Below are 18,981 nucleotides of genomic sequence, written 5' to 3'. Positions count from 1 at the left end.
GCTTCATCATTCAGCAGTTGTTCTAGGGGATATTCTGTATCTTCTGGGGCTTCTGCAACATATTACTGCTGTACCACAGCTCTGATGGGGAGAGGCTGTTGTCCAACAACCCCAGCCCGAGGCATCGCAATGGGGAGGGCAAAATTCAGGTGTGCTCTTTCTGCCCTGGGATCCTTTGAGCAGCAAAATCCAAGCAACAGAAGAAATCCAAGACTACTCTTATATGACACTCAAAGGCTGTGTCTTGAAGGACCAGATCCTCCATAACCAGCTCACTTTTACATCTGTGTGTGTCTGTGACAGTGGCAGTAGATTTATAGAGGCATTAGTCAAAATCCCTTATTGCTTACTTTGATCCATTGATCTCAGGGACTTCCCTTTTTTTTGAAGCAGTGATTTCTCCTTGAACCCGTAACAATGGGTAATTGCACTCTGGGAGCTCTCATTTTAAACACTTATCAAGGATCGAAATTAAACCCCATTGAAGAGCTAATAATCTCCCCTTGCAGCACCATCTGTGTTGATCAGTCGTGTCTGTAGTTGAGAGGAAATTTGCAGGATAGTGCCGGATGGTGTTCCTTCCAGCACGGCGGGGAGCCCCACCAAAGTTTCTGGCAGCCCCTGGGATCCTGGGTTGGTGAATTAAAAACTAAGTTACTGCGGTTGGCAGGGGATCAAAACTGAGTTTAAAGAGCAGAAGTATTATGGACCTGACATTTTTACAATGAGCTGCCAGTGCCACGTTAAATGGGTGCCCAGCAGGGCCTAAGCGCCTGCCAGACTGGCGCTAGATTGCAAAGAGGTTCCCTACTCACATTATCAAGTGCACAGATTATTCTTGGAAGTGCTTTACAAAACAGGTAGTACATGACAGGACTCTAAGTGAGGTGCAATTTCTGGTGTCATGGTGACTTTACAGAGGAGCAAAGTGCTAGTGATGAGGCACCACAGTGCCAAACGAGGCTGTGTTTTGGATGGAGGGAGAGAGCCCTGCAGCAGCATGGATCTTCTTTGTCAATATGCTGTTTAAGGGGCCCTGCCTTGCTCTAGAAATCACAGTGTGCGAGGGGTTTCAAAAGTTCCCTCACCAAACAGCATCTCATCCAAGCCTGGTGAGGTTTGCTGTGCAAACAAGCTCCTGGGCCATTTGCAGCGTGGGTTTTAGTCCACATCTGTGGGACAGCTGTTTGTCATGTGCTGCCAATGCCCATCATCACCTTCTCCTGCACAGCCTTGGAGAGGTGCTCTGTGTGAGGGTGACTGGTTTCCTCCTGTAAAATTGTGGGAGACAGTAGAGATGGATGGATCACATTGTAGACAAATTGTGTAAAAGCTTCTTAGAGGAGGCTCTAAGATGGCAAGGTGTGGAAGTCGTCCTATTTGCCCCAGGGCTAGTCACCCTTTGAGCAAAGAATGTGAGGTCTGTCATGTGGAGTAATGCAGAGCTGCCTTTTGCCAAGTCTGCAGAGCTCTTGGTCTTTCCTTGGGCCAGAGCTGGCTCTCCTGCTAACTTACTGCCCTTGTCTATGCCAAATCTAGAAGATGGAATAGTTTAGGGACCCTGTTTTTGTAAAATCCAGACATGAGCTGTTATGGGATCAAAACTGATACCAGATTGGGCTTATATGTAGGTGCTGGACAGACAGGAATGTTGTCTTGGACTAGAGTAAGGTAAAATATACACTGCCTGCAGCACACAGAGAGCAGTACTGGTGCAGCAGGTGTGGGGTGTTCACCCCCTAAACTTGGACATATGTATTATGGCAGGCAGTGCATGTGGAACCAGTCATGTTGTAAAAGTGACTCGTCCTCAATGCCAGCTGTAGATGAGGTGGGTAATAGGGAGTTTGACTTGGACCAGGTGCAAATGGGTGAGGAGACTGCTGTGAATGAATGCAGGTCATGTCTCCCCCTCCTTCCCCTAATGATTGCAGGATCCTACCCCTCCTCACACTATATTGATGTCTCAAGATATTTTTTTAATCACAGTATTTTAAGATCCACCCTGTTCTGTCCATCCAGGCAGCTACTGCAGGTCCACAGCATCTTCCTAGCATGTGACTGTGACTGCCTGACATGTAGCCCTGTTAGCACCCTCCCCACTCCATATCAAGCATAATTCCGTGAGGTGATCTCCCTAGACCATTGCTGAGATCCCATAATCCTGGTTCTGATTTCTTCCACTGCCTTCAGCACCTTGAAACACAAGGTTTTTATTCTCTCACAAGCCCTCATTCCTCTGCTTTATCTTCCTTGGTCCTGCCTGCCAGCCCTGCATGCAAACACTGCTGTGGATCTACCAGGACACACTTCTGTTTCACAACTTAATTTTAAATAGACTGATGTTTTCTCTTCGTGCTAGTTGTACAAATCACCACCTCTAGGAAAAGGATGTCCTTGGGATTGGGAGGAATGTGCCTTCCACTGAGATGTTTGTCTTTATTCCTGATCTTTCAGAGGAGTTCAGAGGGGTCACCATTGTGGAGCTGATTAAGAAGGAAGGAAGCACCCTTGGGTTAACCATTTCAGGTGGTACAGACAAAGATGGAAAGCCAAGAGTCTCCAACCTGAGGCCAGGAGGACTGGCTGCAAGGTGAGAAATGGAAATGGGATGCAGAGAGCACAGCAGAACTGGAGAGGAATAGTTGCACGTTCCAGCTACTGAATGAATAGAGTTATAATTAAAGTCATTGGCACCCAACTCCCTTTTTTCAAGTGCCCCAGAATGCAAAGTTGTTGCTTCAGTAAGTAGAACATCTTCTATTTTGAGTTATTTCCTATGCTCTGTGCAATTATGCTCTGAAATTTTGTGTAGGGATATTAGGGATTCTGTGAAATTAGGCAGCCTTGTCAGGAGAGCTGCATGGTACAATACATCTTGATCAAGCTAAGTGGTTTAATATTGTATCTGCTCTGAATACTGAGTCTGTAAGTAACATTATTGGCTCAGAAAAGGAATGGGCAAAGAGAGGTTCCAAGAAACAGAGAAAGGGAAGGAATATTCGAACAGTTTTGCAGAAAACAGGCAAAAGGAAAGAAGTTTTCTTTTTCTTCAGACAGCTCTTGGTGTGCTTTTCTTTGACTAATTGCTCTGCATGAATGGGAACTGAGCAACAAAAGAGAGGTTGCGAACGCGTACGCTGCGATTGTTGCTATATGTACAGATCTGAACACTTGCCACCAGGAAAGATAGATGGCTTCAATTTTAGCACTTCCTTGTGATAGCAGACACATGCAATCAGACAGCAGACAGCTGAGATCAGCCCAGCATTGGTGGCTTGTTCCAAAACTCCTCCAGTTACCAGCCAGCCGTGCCCAGGCTGGATGTAGCAGAGTCTTTGTGCTACCACTGCTTTTTTTTGCTTTTTATTTCTTTGCAGAAGCGACCAGCTGAACGTCGGGGATTACATCAAGTCAGTGAATGGCATTAACCTGACCAAGCTGCGACATGATGAGATCATAAGCCTGCTGAAAAACGTGGGCGAAAGGGTAGTGCTGGAAGTAGAGTATGAGCTTCCGCCAGCCGGTGGGTGCCTCCCTGATAACGCTGATCTCTCTCCCTGGCTGCTTTTTGTCCCGGGGTGCAGATGGACTTGCTCGTGCATTGGCTGCCATGGCCAAGGCAGTGTCCAGGGGCATTTTGACGTTGCCTTCATCTGCTCGCAGCGCGGCGGCGGATGCTGCAGAGCTGTGTGCAGTCGGAGCAGAGCACTTTTTCCAGCACAGTGGGTGCCTGTTCATGCACACCGGCAGGGGATGGCTGATTAGGTCTGTCTTGCCTCGGAGTGACTTGGTAGCACAGGCCAATCTGCCTCCTGATGCTGCTTCAGCTTGTTTTTCTTTTTCCCTTTTGGAGCGTGGCTACGGGAGGTTTTATTCAGTCTTAAACATGTATTGCCAGATGCTCTTTTCGGAACTGTGGCAAGTGCTGTTAGTCCTCAGGATGCTTTGAAGTGTTATGTGTTTTCAGAAGGGAAGCTGAAGCAATCTGCTCTCCAGCTAAGGGGCCCTGGCAGGAGCTGGCAAGCCTAACTCAGTGGGCTTGTATCCTAATGTGGGAGACTGTGTGCTCTTGCCCTCATTTGTTTTGATGATTGAGGTTTCTGATTAAAACAAATTCCTCGATACAGTTTCTCATCACAGTCTTTCCACTGTGAAAACAATCTCCCCTGTTATTAGTCATTCCGTTACCCAGATCAATCAGAGGATGATTGGGCAGAAGAAATAGAACAACTAAAAATAAGATGACAGGAAAAACAAAACTAATGAAATCTAAACATTTTGCCCCAGATAGGAAGCTATCTTACACTTCGTAGCTTTGCTCTAGCTGCTGCCTTTATATGAAAAGTATTCAAGATATAAATTAATATGTAAAGCCCAAAAAAGAGAAAAATCTAATCTGGATTAGTTGAATCTCTATCCATCATTCCCCTCTGTTCTGCTGTAAATGTTAGTGAGCTTTTGCATACAACCCTACTAAAGCCAACTGTGGCTCAAGTTTTCCATGTTCTCATGCTCCCTAGGCATGACCACTCTTAACCTTTTCCTGTGTCTGTGAGCCTGGCTGTCAGGGATCTGATAAGCTGTGCTTCCCAGCTGAGGAGCGGTGCCAATGCCGCATGGCTCAATCAATAGCAGCGACGCGAAATGTCCTCGGCTCTGAATGAGCAGGAAGAGCACACTGAGATAGCGACTTCTCTCCAGTGACATTATTGGGGCTGTTTATGAATGATCCAAACAAAGAAGCACTGCAAAATACAGGGGATTGTCAATTATTGCCTGGTTCCAATTCATTGTGGGCTTTTATCTGCTGTGAGGGTTTGTTATTGCTGTGTGTACTCGCCTCTCTCTCCCTCTCTTTCCCTGGGCAAAGAGCAGAAATACAGTGCAATTCAATAGCTCATGCTTGTTGGTTTGAATTTTTCTCCTCACTTTGTAATCTCCTTCTTTGGAAGAGATCTTGCAAGTCCAGGCCCAGTTTTCAGGCCACTGTGTCGTATCATTCTCTTTCATAAATAAACTGAGTCCCCGATTAATACTGGCTTAGGTTTCCCTGCTCCTGCTGATCTTATGAAAGGCTGTTGCAGCACTTCATGTTTGGATACTTAGGACAGAAATTGAATGGTTTCTGAACTCATTTGTGGATGCTTTATACCCTTTTCTTGGTATTCGAGTATCAACCCTTATCTGTGAACCTTCCTGTGCCCTGAGCTTTTCCCTTCTGGAGTATTTCTGGGCTGTGTCCCTGTTAGCTCTCTGCACCACAGCAGGAGCAAAGTGGGGACAGTGTTTTGGAGGTTTATTTGGCCTTGCTGTAGCCTGATCCCCAGGGCTGTCTGCCTGTAGGGTGGTACCATGCCTCCACTCCATGTCTTTTGGGTTAGCTTAAGGGCTGGTTTAACCCTAATTTGGGTGCAGGTTGCAAGCCTTCAGGGTCCTTGGCAGTGAGGATGGAAGGGAGATTCACTTCAAAAACCCCCTCCTGAGCCAAGGGAAATGCTGGTGTGGATGTGCCTAGGGCAGCTTTCAGCTCCAGTTTGCCAGGTTGAAGTCAAGTTCTTAGTCTTATTTTTTTCTGATTATCCTTGTGGCCATTCATGGTACTTGGTTTGAAGATTAGGAATTTTCAGAGTGGACCAGGCTGAAATGCCATGTGCAGTTCTGGATGGAGAAGACTGGGAAATTGTCCTGTACTTCCTGCAGTAGTGCAATAAATCATCAAATAGCAGAGGATGGCAAAAGGGTTAGAAACAGTTTCTTTCTTTTTCTCTTTACTTTTGTACATTTTGTATTTTGTACAAATAGTACTGTGTATTTAACGTAAAATTACTGAATTGCCCCTGGGATCAGTTTAAAGATTCAGTTAATCTTTTTTAAATCCAAAATATGAGAGGTAAGGGAAAAAACCCCAACCTTTTGCACTGAGGATTTGGGATTTTCATTTTCTTTAAGGTCAGCCAGTGACTCGATTCCTTATGCTGCTGCTGGGGTTTTTTTTTAATAAGTTTCTATCTGTGGCAGAAGCTTTTGAGAAAAGCTGAACACATTAAAGCCAGTTGATAAACGAGATGGTTTTACTTGAATGTCAGAGTATTAACCGAGACAAATTTGAGGGGAGATGCACTACACTGAACTGGTGAAATCACCCTAAAACATGATGGTTGGCTCTGATGAAGGTTCGTTCATGTGTCTGGGTTGGGTTCTTTTTGCTTCCAAATAGGCAAGATACAATATGGGCTTTGGGCTGGACTTTCAACATTTCAATGATGTTTGGATGAGTTTTGATACATTTTGCAGGATGGTTGGAAAAGGTTTATCTGGGGGTAACTGGGTCTTTCTCTCTTCCTCTAGTGCCAGAAAGCAGTGCTGGCATTATTCCCAAGACCATAGAAGTTTCCCTCTACAAGGAAGGCAACAGCTTTGGCTTCGTGCTGAGAGGTTAGTAGCTGCTCCATAGAAAAGCAGAGAGGACAAGCACTGGCAGAGGTGATTTGGGAAGTGGGAAAATAAGACGGTGAATGTCATAAACTTCAGCTGAGCAATAAAAGCATATCCTGGAGAGAATCCATTGCAGCCTTCAAGGACTGCCAGCTGTCTGATCCAGGGCAGTCGTTTTGCTTTCAGGCTGTGTCAGCTGTTGTGTGATAATGTCCCTTCTTTCTCAGCACTCTCATTCAGACTTTTAAACCTCCCGTGACTTATGGCTTTCCCGGTTTGATTCCAGGGGGAGCTCATGAAGACTGGCACAAGTCCAGACCTCTGGTGCTCACCTACGTGAGGCCGGGTGGCCCAGCAGACAGGTACTGCTCGTGTCACACCTCTGGCACGTGCTCTCACAAGACAGACCTGCAGCTCTCACCCTGCTCTCGGATGTGTGTCATTCTTGGCCCTCCTTGCTGGTGCCTCCCCAAGGCTTCTCATGCTGGTGGTGTGGAATGACAGAGGTGGCCTGTGGAATGTGGGGAGGAAGGACCCGGTGCTCACAGGCTGACTCATGTGTAGATGTTATAGTTATAAGCAGAAACTCCTCTTCCAGAGGCAGCCACTTCATTAGCCCCGTGCAGATGAATCGCTGATGCTATTTTGGAAAGCAGGAGCCAGTCTATCTACACTCATGCTCATAATTTAGTATGATGGGCCTTGTACTATAAATAGCCCAGACTATTGTCCCAATGAGTATTCAATTCCTACAGAATGAGATTAACTGACTTTTTAATATGTGTGTATATATATATATACATACACACAAACATGTGTGTGCACACAAAAATATATATACTTATGTATTTATATATTGGTTATATAGATATATAGCTAATTTATCTGTAGAAATATAGATAAATATATAAACATACATAGATTATGTATCTAAATATAAATAAATACATATAAAAAAAAAAATTTTGCCTGTGGCTTCTTACAGGGAAGGGTCCCTGAAAATTGGGGACAGGCTGCTGAGCGTTGATGGGATCCCTCTGCACAGCATGACCCACGCTGACGCCCTCAACATCCTGCGGCAGTGCAGCCAGGAGGCACTCTTCCAGATCGAGTATGATGTGACCATCATGGGTAAGGACAAGATGGTTGTGATGGCATCTTTTTTACAGACTGCCTGGAAAGTATGTGAGACTGGAGACAGTAATTGGGATATTCAGTTCCAGTGGAAAAATCGCTGAGCAATGTGCTGCCAGCATGGGTGTAGGGGGTAGAGTTCAAAGCTGGATTAGTTAAATGCTTTTGAAATGCTCTTATCCAGTGATGTGTCTCGATAGGAATGATGAGTGGTTTTAGAGGAGTGGGGGGAAAGGGGATTTTGTAATGTAGGCAAAGAGGGCATAGGAGAAGTCAGAGTTAAAGGAGGCTGGAGCACTCTGCCAGCACTGCAAATAGGGCTATTAAATGTGTGCAGGGGAGTGAACTGCATGGAGACAGAGACTTGCTCTGGCTTTGGTTCTGAATTTTGACCCTGCTTAATTCTGGAGCTATTTTTCTTAGAAATGTTACTTCAGATCTGCTTCTGAAATAAATGAGGGGTGATCAACAGATTGACCCCAAATAAGACAGAATTTACTGGAGGGCAGAGGATGGGCATTTCTAAAAAGCATTTTACAGAGTAGATATTAAGTTTGAGGGTTTGGTGGGTTGGTGGTTGAGGTTTTTTTTCATTTGATTTTCAGTTTCAAGCCCTGGGAAAGGGTTTATTATTAGCTACTGTAAAGGCATTTTGAACTGGCTTTGTGGCACAGAGCTGTTACTGCAGGGAGTGTTGTTAATGAGTTTAAGGTTACCACAGAGTTCGAAGCTGTGTTGGTTCTGGAAGCTCACTGAGCTGTGGGTTAGTTTTTGATATTGCATATGTCTCCAGAGGGGTTTCTGCCTCCACTGGAACCGTGAACTGGACTAGCTTGGGGTCTTTTCCACAAATCTTGTAAACCAGTCCAGCATGTCTGAGACTGGAATCCAAGTGAGGAGTAGGAGTCCATCAGGTTGTTTTCTAATTTGTCAGTGTGGAGGAAAATGAAAAGGATCTGAAGCTGAGAGAGTTGGATACCATGTCACCCCCAGGGAAAGAGAGCTGAGAACACCAGAATTCGCTCCATGCAATGTGCAAGAGGGTTGCATCAGGATAAGGGAACTCCTTTTGACAGCCCTGAGGGCTTTCTGCTTCCTGTTGAGTCTCCTTCCCTCAAACTTTCCCCTTCCTTTTGGCAGAAGCTCCACAAGCACGGACATACCAGCTCTCCCCTGGGGGAGGTGGCTGCCAGGAGCTGGGCAGCTGTGTGCCACACAGACACCTTCTCCATGAGAGAGCTGGAAGGAAACACTGATGCCTCAGCAGTTTCTTGCACTCTGCCTGGATTCTGCCATGTTACAGGAGCAGCTTATCTTTAGAAACTGGCTGGTGTTCATGATAAATGATGGAAAACGCTATTTTCTACCTTTCTGTGATTGTTTTGGAGTAAGGCTGCAATGGTCAGGAAAGGATGTCCATTTCTCTCCTCACAGGCTGCTCCAGGGAGGGGACAGGTGGAAATAAGGTGGGATTTTGCACAGAGCTTTCAAGTCTGAACAATAGCAAACAATTAAGTGTGTGGGAAATGGGCCTTTTGGGGCGGTTATTGTTTGTGTGGTCCCCTGGAGTCTATGTTGCAGAAAGCTAAATGTTTTAAAACCCGACTTGGAGCAAAAATAGCCATGAAGGTGTCTTGGTGTTTCTTCTTGAGTAACTCTCCCACCTGAAACTGTTAGGGTTGTGTGAACATGGAGGCATGGCAGGGTTTTATGCAGTGATTCTCCATCTTGTGTTGCTATATTGTGGACCAGAACTAGATACTTCCCAAGATGTAAAAACAGCCCATTTTTTGGATAATTTCTGCCTGGAGAGTGCTCTCCCCAACCCTGTAAAAGGATATACCTGTCCTGCTTTCTTTTAAGGCAAGATGATGCAGAACATGTAGCTTAAAACAGTCTCTGCAGAGAGTTTTGCCAGGCAACAGCTAATAACTGCAATGGGACATGAGTACATCGTTCCCAGTTCATAGCCATTCTCTTTACCAGCCCAGGAAGATGATGAGGGAAGGGAAGAGCAGGTGCTCAGAGTGGTGTGGGCATATTTTTAGCATGAAGGAAGCACTCTTAATTCCCATTTTGAAAACTTGGTGAAGGGGCTGGGCACCACAAAGTGGTGCTTGGCCTGTTCATCCCTAGGGAAAATAGAGGTTTTTACATCGCACTCTCTGTTGCAGCTGTACATGCTGGGAAGGTGTGAGCTGACCCTCGAGGAGGGAAAGTTGGTTTTTTGCATCTGTCCTTGGTGAGAGACCAAGGTTGCTGCGGGGGAGCATTGAATCACAGTGTTCCCCAGCTGGCTGTGTGGTTTTCCAGCCAAAACTGAGAGCTGCATGGGGCCAGCCCTGCTCTTGGTGTGAGGGACATGGCAGTTGCTTGCCATCGCCACCGAGCATCCCCCAGCTTTTGGGATTTCTCCAGAGAGGCCAGAGTAGGATGGGGCCATGGCAGGCTTTTAATCAAATAGGCTGAGATTTCTCAAGACTACTAAAGGAATTAAATTAATCTGCCGTTCCCATTTAAAAGGAGTGCCAACTGGGCATGCATTTCCCTTGGGCATTGGGAAAATCTCTGCCCTTTGCTGATGCCAGATAAACCTTGCAATGAACAGATGCTTTCCTGTGGTGGCACTCTATCTTATGGGCCTTTTAAAAAGGGAGGGTAAGAAGAAAACAAACCACCACAAATAAGCTGATCAGCCAGAAAATGGTATTTGAATAGTAACTCTGTAAATAAGTGGAGTGTGCCACGAACTGGGGCACTGGGCTGCAAGTTCTTAGTGTTGACTCATGAGGGGGGAAAGGTCTCAGTCAGAGATGACGGATGAGCAAATCAACTTGTTGTGTCCTCCTCCTCCTCTCTCTTCCCCTGGCTGCCCCTCCACCCACTCAGTTTTAGGCTGAGGAGTTCTAGGCCTCTGGAGCATTCCTGCTGATGGGGTGGAGGGCTGGTAGGGTCCCACAAATGGGTGACCATTCAGTGTCTGCTGAGGGTCTGAAGGGCTTGAAGAGGAATCCAGGAAGTCAAATGCCTCCATGTGCCTGTGAAGCTGGAGGGAACAAGAGCTGTTTCAGGAAGGGGGCAGCTCCCTGGTTTGATCCTTCTAGGAGTTTTTGGTTTATTCTGTTTGCATTTGCAATGGAGGCCCCTTTCCCCTTTCCCCTTTCCCCTTTCCCCTTTCCCCTTTCCCCTTTCCCCTTTCCCCTTTTCCCTTTTCATTTTCTCTGCACTCCCAAACTGCATTACAGCAGGGAAAAATCATCCCAACCATCACACCTCACTTGTTCCCCAGGTAATTGCACTTTCCAGGCTGGTTACAAGAGCCTCCTTAGGGAGGTGAGCAAAGCCAAGTAGGTCTCAAAGAAACCCAGTGCAAGAAGGAAACCTGCCCCCAGTATTTCCTCCAAAATAAGCTGTTGAGAGAAAGATCTTCTAGAAAACACCTGCCAACCCCCAGCTTTGAGTGGTGAGGTGATCAGCTCTCCTGTGTCTTTGGCACTGGGGTGTCTGAGAACCTGGAGCATGTTCTGTTTCCCTTGTATCCACCACAATACTAGTGAGTACCCCTCAAGCTTATGGGTGTGAGCAGATGTTGCATGGCCCTTCGTGTCCCCCTGGGAGGTTGCAGCTTTATGTGATGGTGCAGAAACAGCTCATGGTGCCAATGCAGCAATGCCCATTGACTCCCTACAGTAAAGTTATTGCATGGCCTGCTCTGTCCCCTCTGTGTTTCTTTTTAAATTAGCTTGAGTGTAATAGCCCCGTGTTAATCACACCTCACAAATATTGCTGGATTGCAGACTCCTGACCTTTGATTCGAGCCAAATCTTTCCCTGGAATAATTAATAGAGTCTTGGCTGGTATTTCCTCAACAAATGCCTCTATAAAATGGATTTGGAGCAATTCTCATCTATGCCACTGGAGATGAGAATTAAAAGGGATGGTGAGGTGGACTGTGCTGTGTGTGGTGGGAGAAGTGACCATGGGCTGGAGGCAGGACTGTGGTTTCTTACAGTCTTATTGGTAACCTCAGTCCTGAGGCCCTGAGGCTTTTTCTTCTCACCATCATGCTGAGACCTCCCTGGGAAACACTTAGTAAAGCTGAGAAGCTTGGACACTGGGTAAAAGGGAGAGGAGTTGGTATTTTCCTTGCAAAGAAAGGTGTAATACTCCAGCTAGCTCTTTTCATGATTTTATTTTCCCTACCTTCTTCCCTTCAGCTGGAGGGATATAAATCTGTGTCCCTCTTCAGAGGATATGTACTGGACATACACAGGCAGCAAAGCTAACATATAGCTGGTGTTTGCTGTCGGAATAGATCCTCAGTCTCTTGGTGTTTCCTTTGCCAACAAAGGCTTAAGTGCACCTTCTGCAGGCTTTAGCTGGGTGCTTTGTGCATCTTTTGATTAAACTGGGACTGTGCTTTTTACCAGGGCCTGCAGATCTCCCCAGTGGTCCTTTACATCAGAGAATAAACACTGTTTTATTTGAAGCCTGCATAACCTTTAACGTGGCTCATTCCTCCTCCTTCCTCCCCTGTGAAAAAGGCCATGGTGAGTAGACCAGAGCCTGAACATCCCTTGGATGATCCCCAAGGGGAATTTCCAAGGTAAATTTCTGTCTCCAGAGACTCAGCACCTTCAACAAATCTCAGGAAAGACCTTGCTGCGGCTTAGTTTCCCGGATCTGCATTAGTGCTCCCATTTATCAGAGAACAAGAATGAGCCATGCATCAAGCTTTGGAGCCAAGTAACATCAGCATTTTTAGTGGAGCATAGCTTTGGAAGGGAAAAGCCTTACTATGAATAATTAAGGGCTGAGGAGGCATCAGGTGTTCAGAGGGCTCTGCTGGCCTTTCCTTCAAAGTAGATGGCTGGGCCTTCATGAGTGCTTTTGTGTGGGGGTCAACTACACATGGGCTATTGGTTGTTGAATATCTGATGGTAATAACAAATTTGTTAATCTTACCTCTTTATGATGGCTTTAGGTAATCTGGAAGCAAATGTGTGTAATAGAGGTGGAGGGAATTTCTGTCTAATCAGCCAGAAATGCAGGTTTTCTTTTTCCTCCCCCTTCCTCAGAAGAGATGGATAGGTCTGGTGCAGGCTTATACTACCAGGTGCAATTTCGTAGGAGTTTCGTAGTCTCACTTACAGCACCTATTAAGCTTATTGCAGAAATGCATCTTTTAAACATGACTTACCCCTGTATTGTTTGATGGGAGAGAGGAAGCTGTTGTAAGCGCACGGGTAGACAGTGCTGTGTCTGTTCCCACTGACACTGGAGGAGCTCAAATGAGCAGTTGAGCTGGTATTTTGAAGCTGGTGCTGAAACACAGAAGAGTTGACTGGTTTGTGTGCTGGTCATCAGCCATGAGGCTTCTGAGTACTTCAGAAAGTGGGATCCTGTATCTTTGTATCTTTTCTTTTTTGCTTGTTTGGGGGAAAGCCTGTAACAGCTGTGTCCTGATCTTCCTTTTTTGTGCTTTTAATGCTGATGATGTGACTGCTGCAGAGCCTTTGAGCAATCTCTTCCTCAATCTTGCTATTTAACCCAAAGAAAAGAGAGATGGGGGTTGTGTCCATGAGCGAGTTGTTGTAATATCTCTTCACGTCATTATAATATAGATTTTGTGCAAAAGCAATTTTGCTTCTTGAATGTACTTCTTTGTTAAGGTACCACGTGACACGGACTGTAGGATGCCCAAACTACAGGTTTGCTGATGCACATGGCAAGTCAGCACTGTTGGACAACCCCTGCATTTAGAAATGGAAAAGTCTGTATGAGAAGTGTCTTCAGGTGCTCTCTTGTTTTGCAGATACTGTAGCAAATGCTTCTGGTCCTTTACTAGTTGAGATAGCAAAGACTCCAGGGTCTACACTGGGAATCACACTGACGACAGCCATGCACCGGAACAAGCAGGTGATTGTCATCGACAAGATCAAGCCGGCCAGCGTGGTGGACAGGTACAGATCTGAACAGGCTGCTCCTACCTCTGCTCTTCCTTTCTCCACTGCTTTTTCGTCCTCTTGTTAGTTATATACCATCCTTCGCTGTCTTGCCTTGGAACATTCATGTCCACACATTCTTAGCACTACATGTGCTAAAAATACCTGATCCAAGAGCAGTGGACACTCCTCACAGGGAATGAATGTAACTCAGTGCATGTGAAAGATGAGCTCTGCTTTAGAAACCTCAGATGAGACTGCCCTGGAGCTGTGAAATGGCTTCTGACTGGAGCCTTTTCCTGATGGACAAGTCAGCTAGTCACCCTTACCTGGGGATGCAGACAGACAGACTGCTGTGCAGCACTGCGTGTGGTCAGTCATGTTGCTGAGCTGAACTGCTGGCTCTTAGGACTTAAAGGTGAAGGGCCTTGGGGGGAAGCCTTATGAGGAGTGGATGAGGTCACTTGGGCTGTTCAGCCTGGAGAAGAGGAGACTGAGGGGAGACCTCATTGCAGTCTATAAGTTCCTTGTGGGGGTAAGAGGAGGGATAGGCACTGATCTCTTCTCTGTGGTGACCAGTGACAGGACCCAAGGGAATGGCCTGAAGTTGTGTCAGGGGAGGTTTAGGTTGGATATTAGAAAAAGGTTCTTCACCCAGAGGGTGGTTGGGCACTGGAACAGGCTCTGTGGGGCAGTGATCACAGCACCAAGAGCTCAAGAAACATTTGCATGATACACTCAGGCACATGGTGTGACTCTTGGGGATGGTCCTCTGCAGGACTAAGGGTTGAACTTGATGATCTTTGTGGGTCCCTTAGAGCTCAGCATATTCTGTGATTAATTATGATTCTGGGTGAGCCCTCAGCCATCCAAACTAGCTATGAGGGGGCACTGTTACAAACCTGAAAGATTTTTCCCAAACCACCAGCACCACTGACTGAAACACGAACCATCTTAGTTGGTATTTTGGGCAATGCTTGAACCTAAGGTTCAAATTGGAAGTTAAAAATTACATATGAAAAAAATCTCGCAAGAATTCACACAATTATTTGCAGTTGGATTTTGTATGTGTGCTCCCAGCTGTAAGGACGTGGGTTTTGGCCACATGTGTGATTACCTCTCTTGCTGTTTCCTTTGCAGATGTGGTGCGTTGCACGTTGGTGACCACATTCTCTCCATCGATGGCACGAGCACAGAGCACTGCTCCTTGTTAGAGGCAACTCAGCTTTTAGCTGCCACTTCAGAAAATGTCAAGCTGGAGATATTACCTGTTCACCAAAGCAGGCTGCCTTTGAAGCCTCCAGAAACAGGTCTGTCCTCTGCGAAAACACTGTTGGTCACCATCAAAACTCACTTTAGGTCCCTACTTGGGTCTTGCTACTTTTGAGTGCTGGCAGCAGATTCCAAAGAGAGACATCTGTGGAGGGGAAAAAATTGATGTTTTGATCAAATGCATGTGATTAGATGACGTTCTTCAAGGATATGAATAGGGAAAAGAGGTAACATCTGTGCTTGAATGGGGAAATCAGAGATGGGAATCCCAGGGTTTTGCAGTGCTCAGTGCTGTGCAAGCCACTTCCTTAGTACCTCAGATAAGAGGCTCTAATGGAGAGGGAGGAAAACAACCTTGGTGCTGGCAAATCTATTTCCAAGCTCAGTTTTTATTTGCTGATGCCTGGTAAGACTTTGAAAACGACATGTCAGTAGCTAGGCTGGGTCAGTGGACTTCCAAAGCTGTAATGTAAGTGTTCATCTTCCAGACCAGGCTGATTGAGTGGCAACTGTCTGAGTAGCCAGGGGTAGAGTGAATTCATCTGTAGCTGCTGGTTTCCACCACCTCTACCAAAGAAACACTGAGAAAGTAAATTCTGGCTCTAGTGAGATCAAGCCCAAAATGCCTGTAAACATGATTAAGAATTCACCCATGTGAGCATTCTTGTTTCCCACCTTTAGTTTCTTCTTCCACATGAGAAGCTGTCTCGGGCTCTTATATAAATTTCACTGTGACCATAGTCTCAGTACTAGTGTATTTGTTGCAACTCTTGCCTCCACTTTCATTACAGTCCATACTGGTGGTCTTAAAATTCAGGTGTTTTGGGTGTGACTGTTCAGTACCAGCCCTTTTTTCAACCATTTTCAACCACCTGTCTCTCAGGGACATGCATTTTAATAATACTGGTGCACAGTAGCCCTGTGCACAGCTGCTCTTTTCATTCTCTTCTAGGGTGGTTTGGGGAAAGGAGGAAAATATCTGTGTTGTCTTCTTTAAAGTGATACAGTAAAACATAAAACCCAATAACATCTCCATGTCTAGAAATAAATCTTGTACATGTCCAGTCCAATTTGTGCAGAATTAAAGCAGTTTAACAAAGGGAATGGATGACTTGACCTTTGTGCCCAAGAAAAAATGGAAAGCTATAATCCTTTTTCAATGGCTGTTAAAATGAACTATTCTCCTCCTTCCATTAGTGCCCTGGTCCTAATCTTCTTGCAAAATATATGCATTCAGCAGCAGCCCAGAAGAAGGAGGCTCTGTGGAAGGACAGCTTGGTGTGATCAGAGCCTTTTTACCCAACCCCCCATAGATCACATCAGTTTGCTGTGGCAGAAATACAGAACAAAAACTTGGGAGAATAATTGCAACACACAACTATGAAAAAGAAGAGATATAACAATTGTTCCCACTTTTTTGATTAAACTCTTTAACGTGTGAGGGATTCTGTTCTTCCATGTGGCTGTTAGGAGGCAGAGGTGTGTGACTGGAGACCAGTGCTTGGGCTCAAACCTTCTCCAGTGCTGATGGGGGGTGGTGGGGACAGAAAGGAGAGCACTTTGGGCAGGAGAAGCAGCTCAGGAAGCCCCTGTTCCTCGGTGGTATAACCAGCTATGGCACCATGCAGCTCATGGTGAGTAGCTGAGGAGCAGCACCAAAGTTGACAAACGGTGTCTGGACCTGGGAGAGATCCTGCCTTCTGCTCCAGGCACTGAGTACCAACTCCACAGGCTGCTTTTTCTGAGTTTAGGGAAACAAATAGGGGCAGTAAGGCAAAATGGACCATGCAAGAGCAAAATGTTGTGGGTAACAAGCAAGTGAAACCCAGGGAAAGCAGCTGAGAGAGGAGATCATGCAGATATATTCCTGTTCAGCACTTGCATTACTGAGTCCTTCCAGCCTGTGCCTGCATGGGGTTTGTCATCATATTTTTTTAAGAGCGGCTTCTTGTGCAATGAACATCTGTTTCTTGAGGAGGTGGAGAAGGATCTGAAACTGCAGTGGCCATGCAAAAACATGACCTAATGCTGAAGCATGGGATTTGTCAAACTGAGTTTGCTTTCTCTGTGGCTCTGGGGGCATTTGGAGAGTTTGTGGGAGAGTTTGTGGGAGGATTATGCCCTGCTCACAAGATCAATGGGAGCAGATGGTGCCCAGGAGCAGTGCTGGGATGGATGGGTATCCTCAGGCGGGGATGATGTGTGAAAGATTGGGAAAAGCTGTTGTAGGTTTTTATCACAGAATTGTCCAAAATCTCTTCTCTTCTCCAATGCACTGGCAGCTGAGCTTCAAAGGCACGTTTTTTTTCTTTTGTCAGATGTAAGCTAAGAATTTATAGACAAATGGAAGAGTTTTAGTTATTCTAAGTGGATTAAATTATTTTGTATATATGCCCATAAGCTCTGACCCTCATGTTCCAAATGTTTAATTTTATTAAGAACTTTGCTTTTTGTCTAAATATAGCTGCATTTATTAATTTTATTTTTGTTTTTAAAAGCTGTCTGTCTCTGAATTTACTTTTGAATCCACAAAATAGAAACCCTAGAGCTGGAAGTGTATTTTTTAAAAGCTTGATAGACTAAGTGCTAAACTCAGTAAATGTTTAGCAAAGTCTAAATATAATCACCGTAATTGGCAGGAAAACCTGACCTAAATGATTTAATGCTTGTGATGCACACAAAGGAAATGGATTTCCACTGTTCAAGGCACTAAGAGATGACCTTTAGAGGAGATCTCTGTGTGGACTCATTAAATAAACTAAGTTCCTGTCCCAGGTTTGCAGCCTCAGAAGGTTCTGATAGTGCCAAGGCTGCTCAGAGAACCCAGAGCCTGGAGGAGATCTCATCCTGGGAAAGTGCTTGCCAGTCAGTGCAAGTGGTTGTGAGGTTAAGAATTCTGGGATGAACCGTGGCTGCAGTGATGCTCCACTGTGGGATGCTCTTCATGCTTAGCTGAATAAAACAGATGCTTGAAATCTTGCTCGTTAGCCAGAAATTCCTCTCAGAAGAAAATAGATCCAGACAGTGTGGTGCAGAGATTCAGGAGAGAACACCTGGTGCTGTTGGGCAGGGAAAACTAAACTGACCCTGTGCTTCCCAGGGGCATCAGTGAGAACAGACAAGAGACCTGTGCCTGGGAAGTGCTGGAGTCACTTCAGAAGAGACTTGTGGCATCATGACTTGGTGTCGCAAAGTCACAGTTCCTGGGCAAGGGATTTCCAGATGCTGGATGTCACACTGCAGTAGATTTCTGCCAGCATGTGCTGGGGTTAGGGTTGAAATTAAAGCAACGAAGTTGTGTGTCCTTGAACAGGGTCTGCCATGTTGGTGCCATGCTTTCATTTACTGTTTGCCACAGCATTGGCATATTTTCCTGTGCTGGTGGCCCTCCTTATTGCCTTTAAGCAGTAGTTTATAAACCCCCTTTTGTTCTGGTGAGCTGGAGGCAGCCCTCTGCTACTCCTCTCTTTCATCTCTTTGTGCATGCCCAGCCAAGAGCAGCTGCTAAACAACGAAATGCTGAAGCCAAGTGCTCAAAGCAGCCCTTGGCACATGTAGAAGGTGTTGAGCCTTGTCACAGGGGGGGCAGCTCCAGCAGCAAGGTGGGAAGCAGCACAAGGAGCTTCCCCGGTGCTGTTGGATAATGCTGATGGCCTCGGTGGGGAACTTGTTTCTGGATGGAGCTTCTGCACGTCGCACAACAGACTGCAAATGATAATGACGTGTGTGCACTGCCAGTGTGGCTTAGTCAGGCCGTTGGCACAGGATGCGGAGTTTTTTATGGGAAATGGGTGGATTTGTGCCACTTTACATCAAGTGTCATGAGGTTAGTGGGCTTGCATTTTTGCTTCTGGTGTTTGACATACTGTGGTTGGGTCCTGACTTGTTCAGAGCCAGGATGAGGCTCTTTTCTACCATCTCCTGGCTTATGCTTCTTACCTTTTCTTTCTCTCACTACTCCTTCCCGCCTGTGGTGATTTCTGCTCCCCTGGATGCCATCAGTCAAGGTGCAGAAGAGTGACCACCACCACTGCTGGGACCCCTGTGTCAACTACTGTCACACTCACCACCCCGGACACTGCAAGACACCCACTTGGAACCAGACATCTGGACAGGATTACTGCAAATGTAACCTCCCCACATGATGTTGTCCCAGTCCTGCATGTGTACATTCATGTTATGCCCCTCCATT

The 18,981-nt window shown here is 45.9% G+C and overlaps 1 protein-coding gene across 7 annotated transcripts in view; it reads left to right on the top strand.

The window, feature by feature from the left end:
* GRIP2 (glutamate receptor interacting protein 2) overlaps nucleotides 1–18,981 on the top strand; it is a 279,768-nt gene that overhangs the window by 219,996 nt on the left and 40,791 nt on the right. For all 7 annotated transcript variants that reach the window (XR_003536975.1, XM_027700692.1, XM_027700693.1 and 4 more), the window contains 8 exons: nucleotides 2,458–2,593; nucleotides 3,381–3,526; nucleotides 6,352–6,438; nucleotides 6,725–6,800; nucleotides 7,424–7,569; nucleotides 13,388–13,535; nucleotides 14,658–14,827; nucleotides 18,792–18,917. Coding sequence is in view for 6 of the 7 variants with exons in the window: in XM_027700692.1 (XP_027556493.1) it covers nucleotides 2,458–2,593; nucleotides 3,381–3,526; nucleotides 6,352–6,438; nucleotides 6,725–6,800; nucleotides 7,424–7,569; nucleotides 13,388–13,535; nucleotides 14,658–14,827; nucleotides 18,792–18,917 (1,035 nt within the window). In the remaining variant the exon portion in view is untranslated. The remainder of the gene's footprint in view (nucleotides 1–2,457; nucleotides 2,594–3,380; nucleotides 3,527–6,351; nucleotides 6,439–6,724; nucleotides 6,801–7,423; nucleotides 7,570–13,387; nucleotides 13,536–14,657; nucleotides 14,828–18,791; nucleotides 18,918–18,981) is intronic.

This window comes from Neopelma chrysocephalum, unplaced genomic scaffold, assembly GCF_003984885.1.
Source record: "Neopelma chrysocephalum unplaced genomic scaffold, ASM398488v2 Primary Assembly neopelma1_147, whole genome shotgun sequence".
Classification (NCBI taxonomy): Eukaryota; Metazoa; Chordata; class Aves; order Passeriformes; family Pipridae; genus Neopelma; species Neopelma chrysocephalum.
Note: the sequence above shows the minus strand (reverse complement) of the source record. Positions and strands in the feature narration are given on the sequence as shown.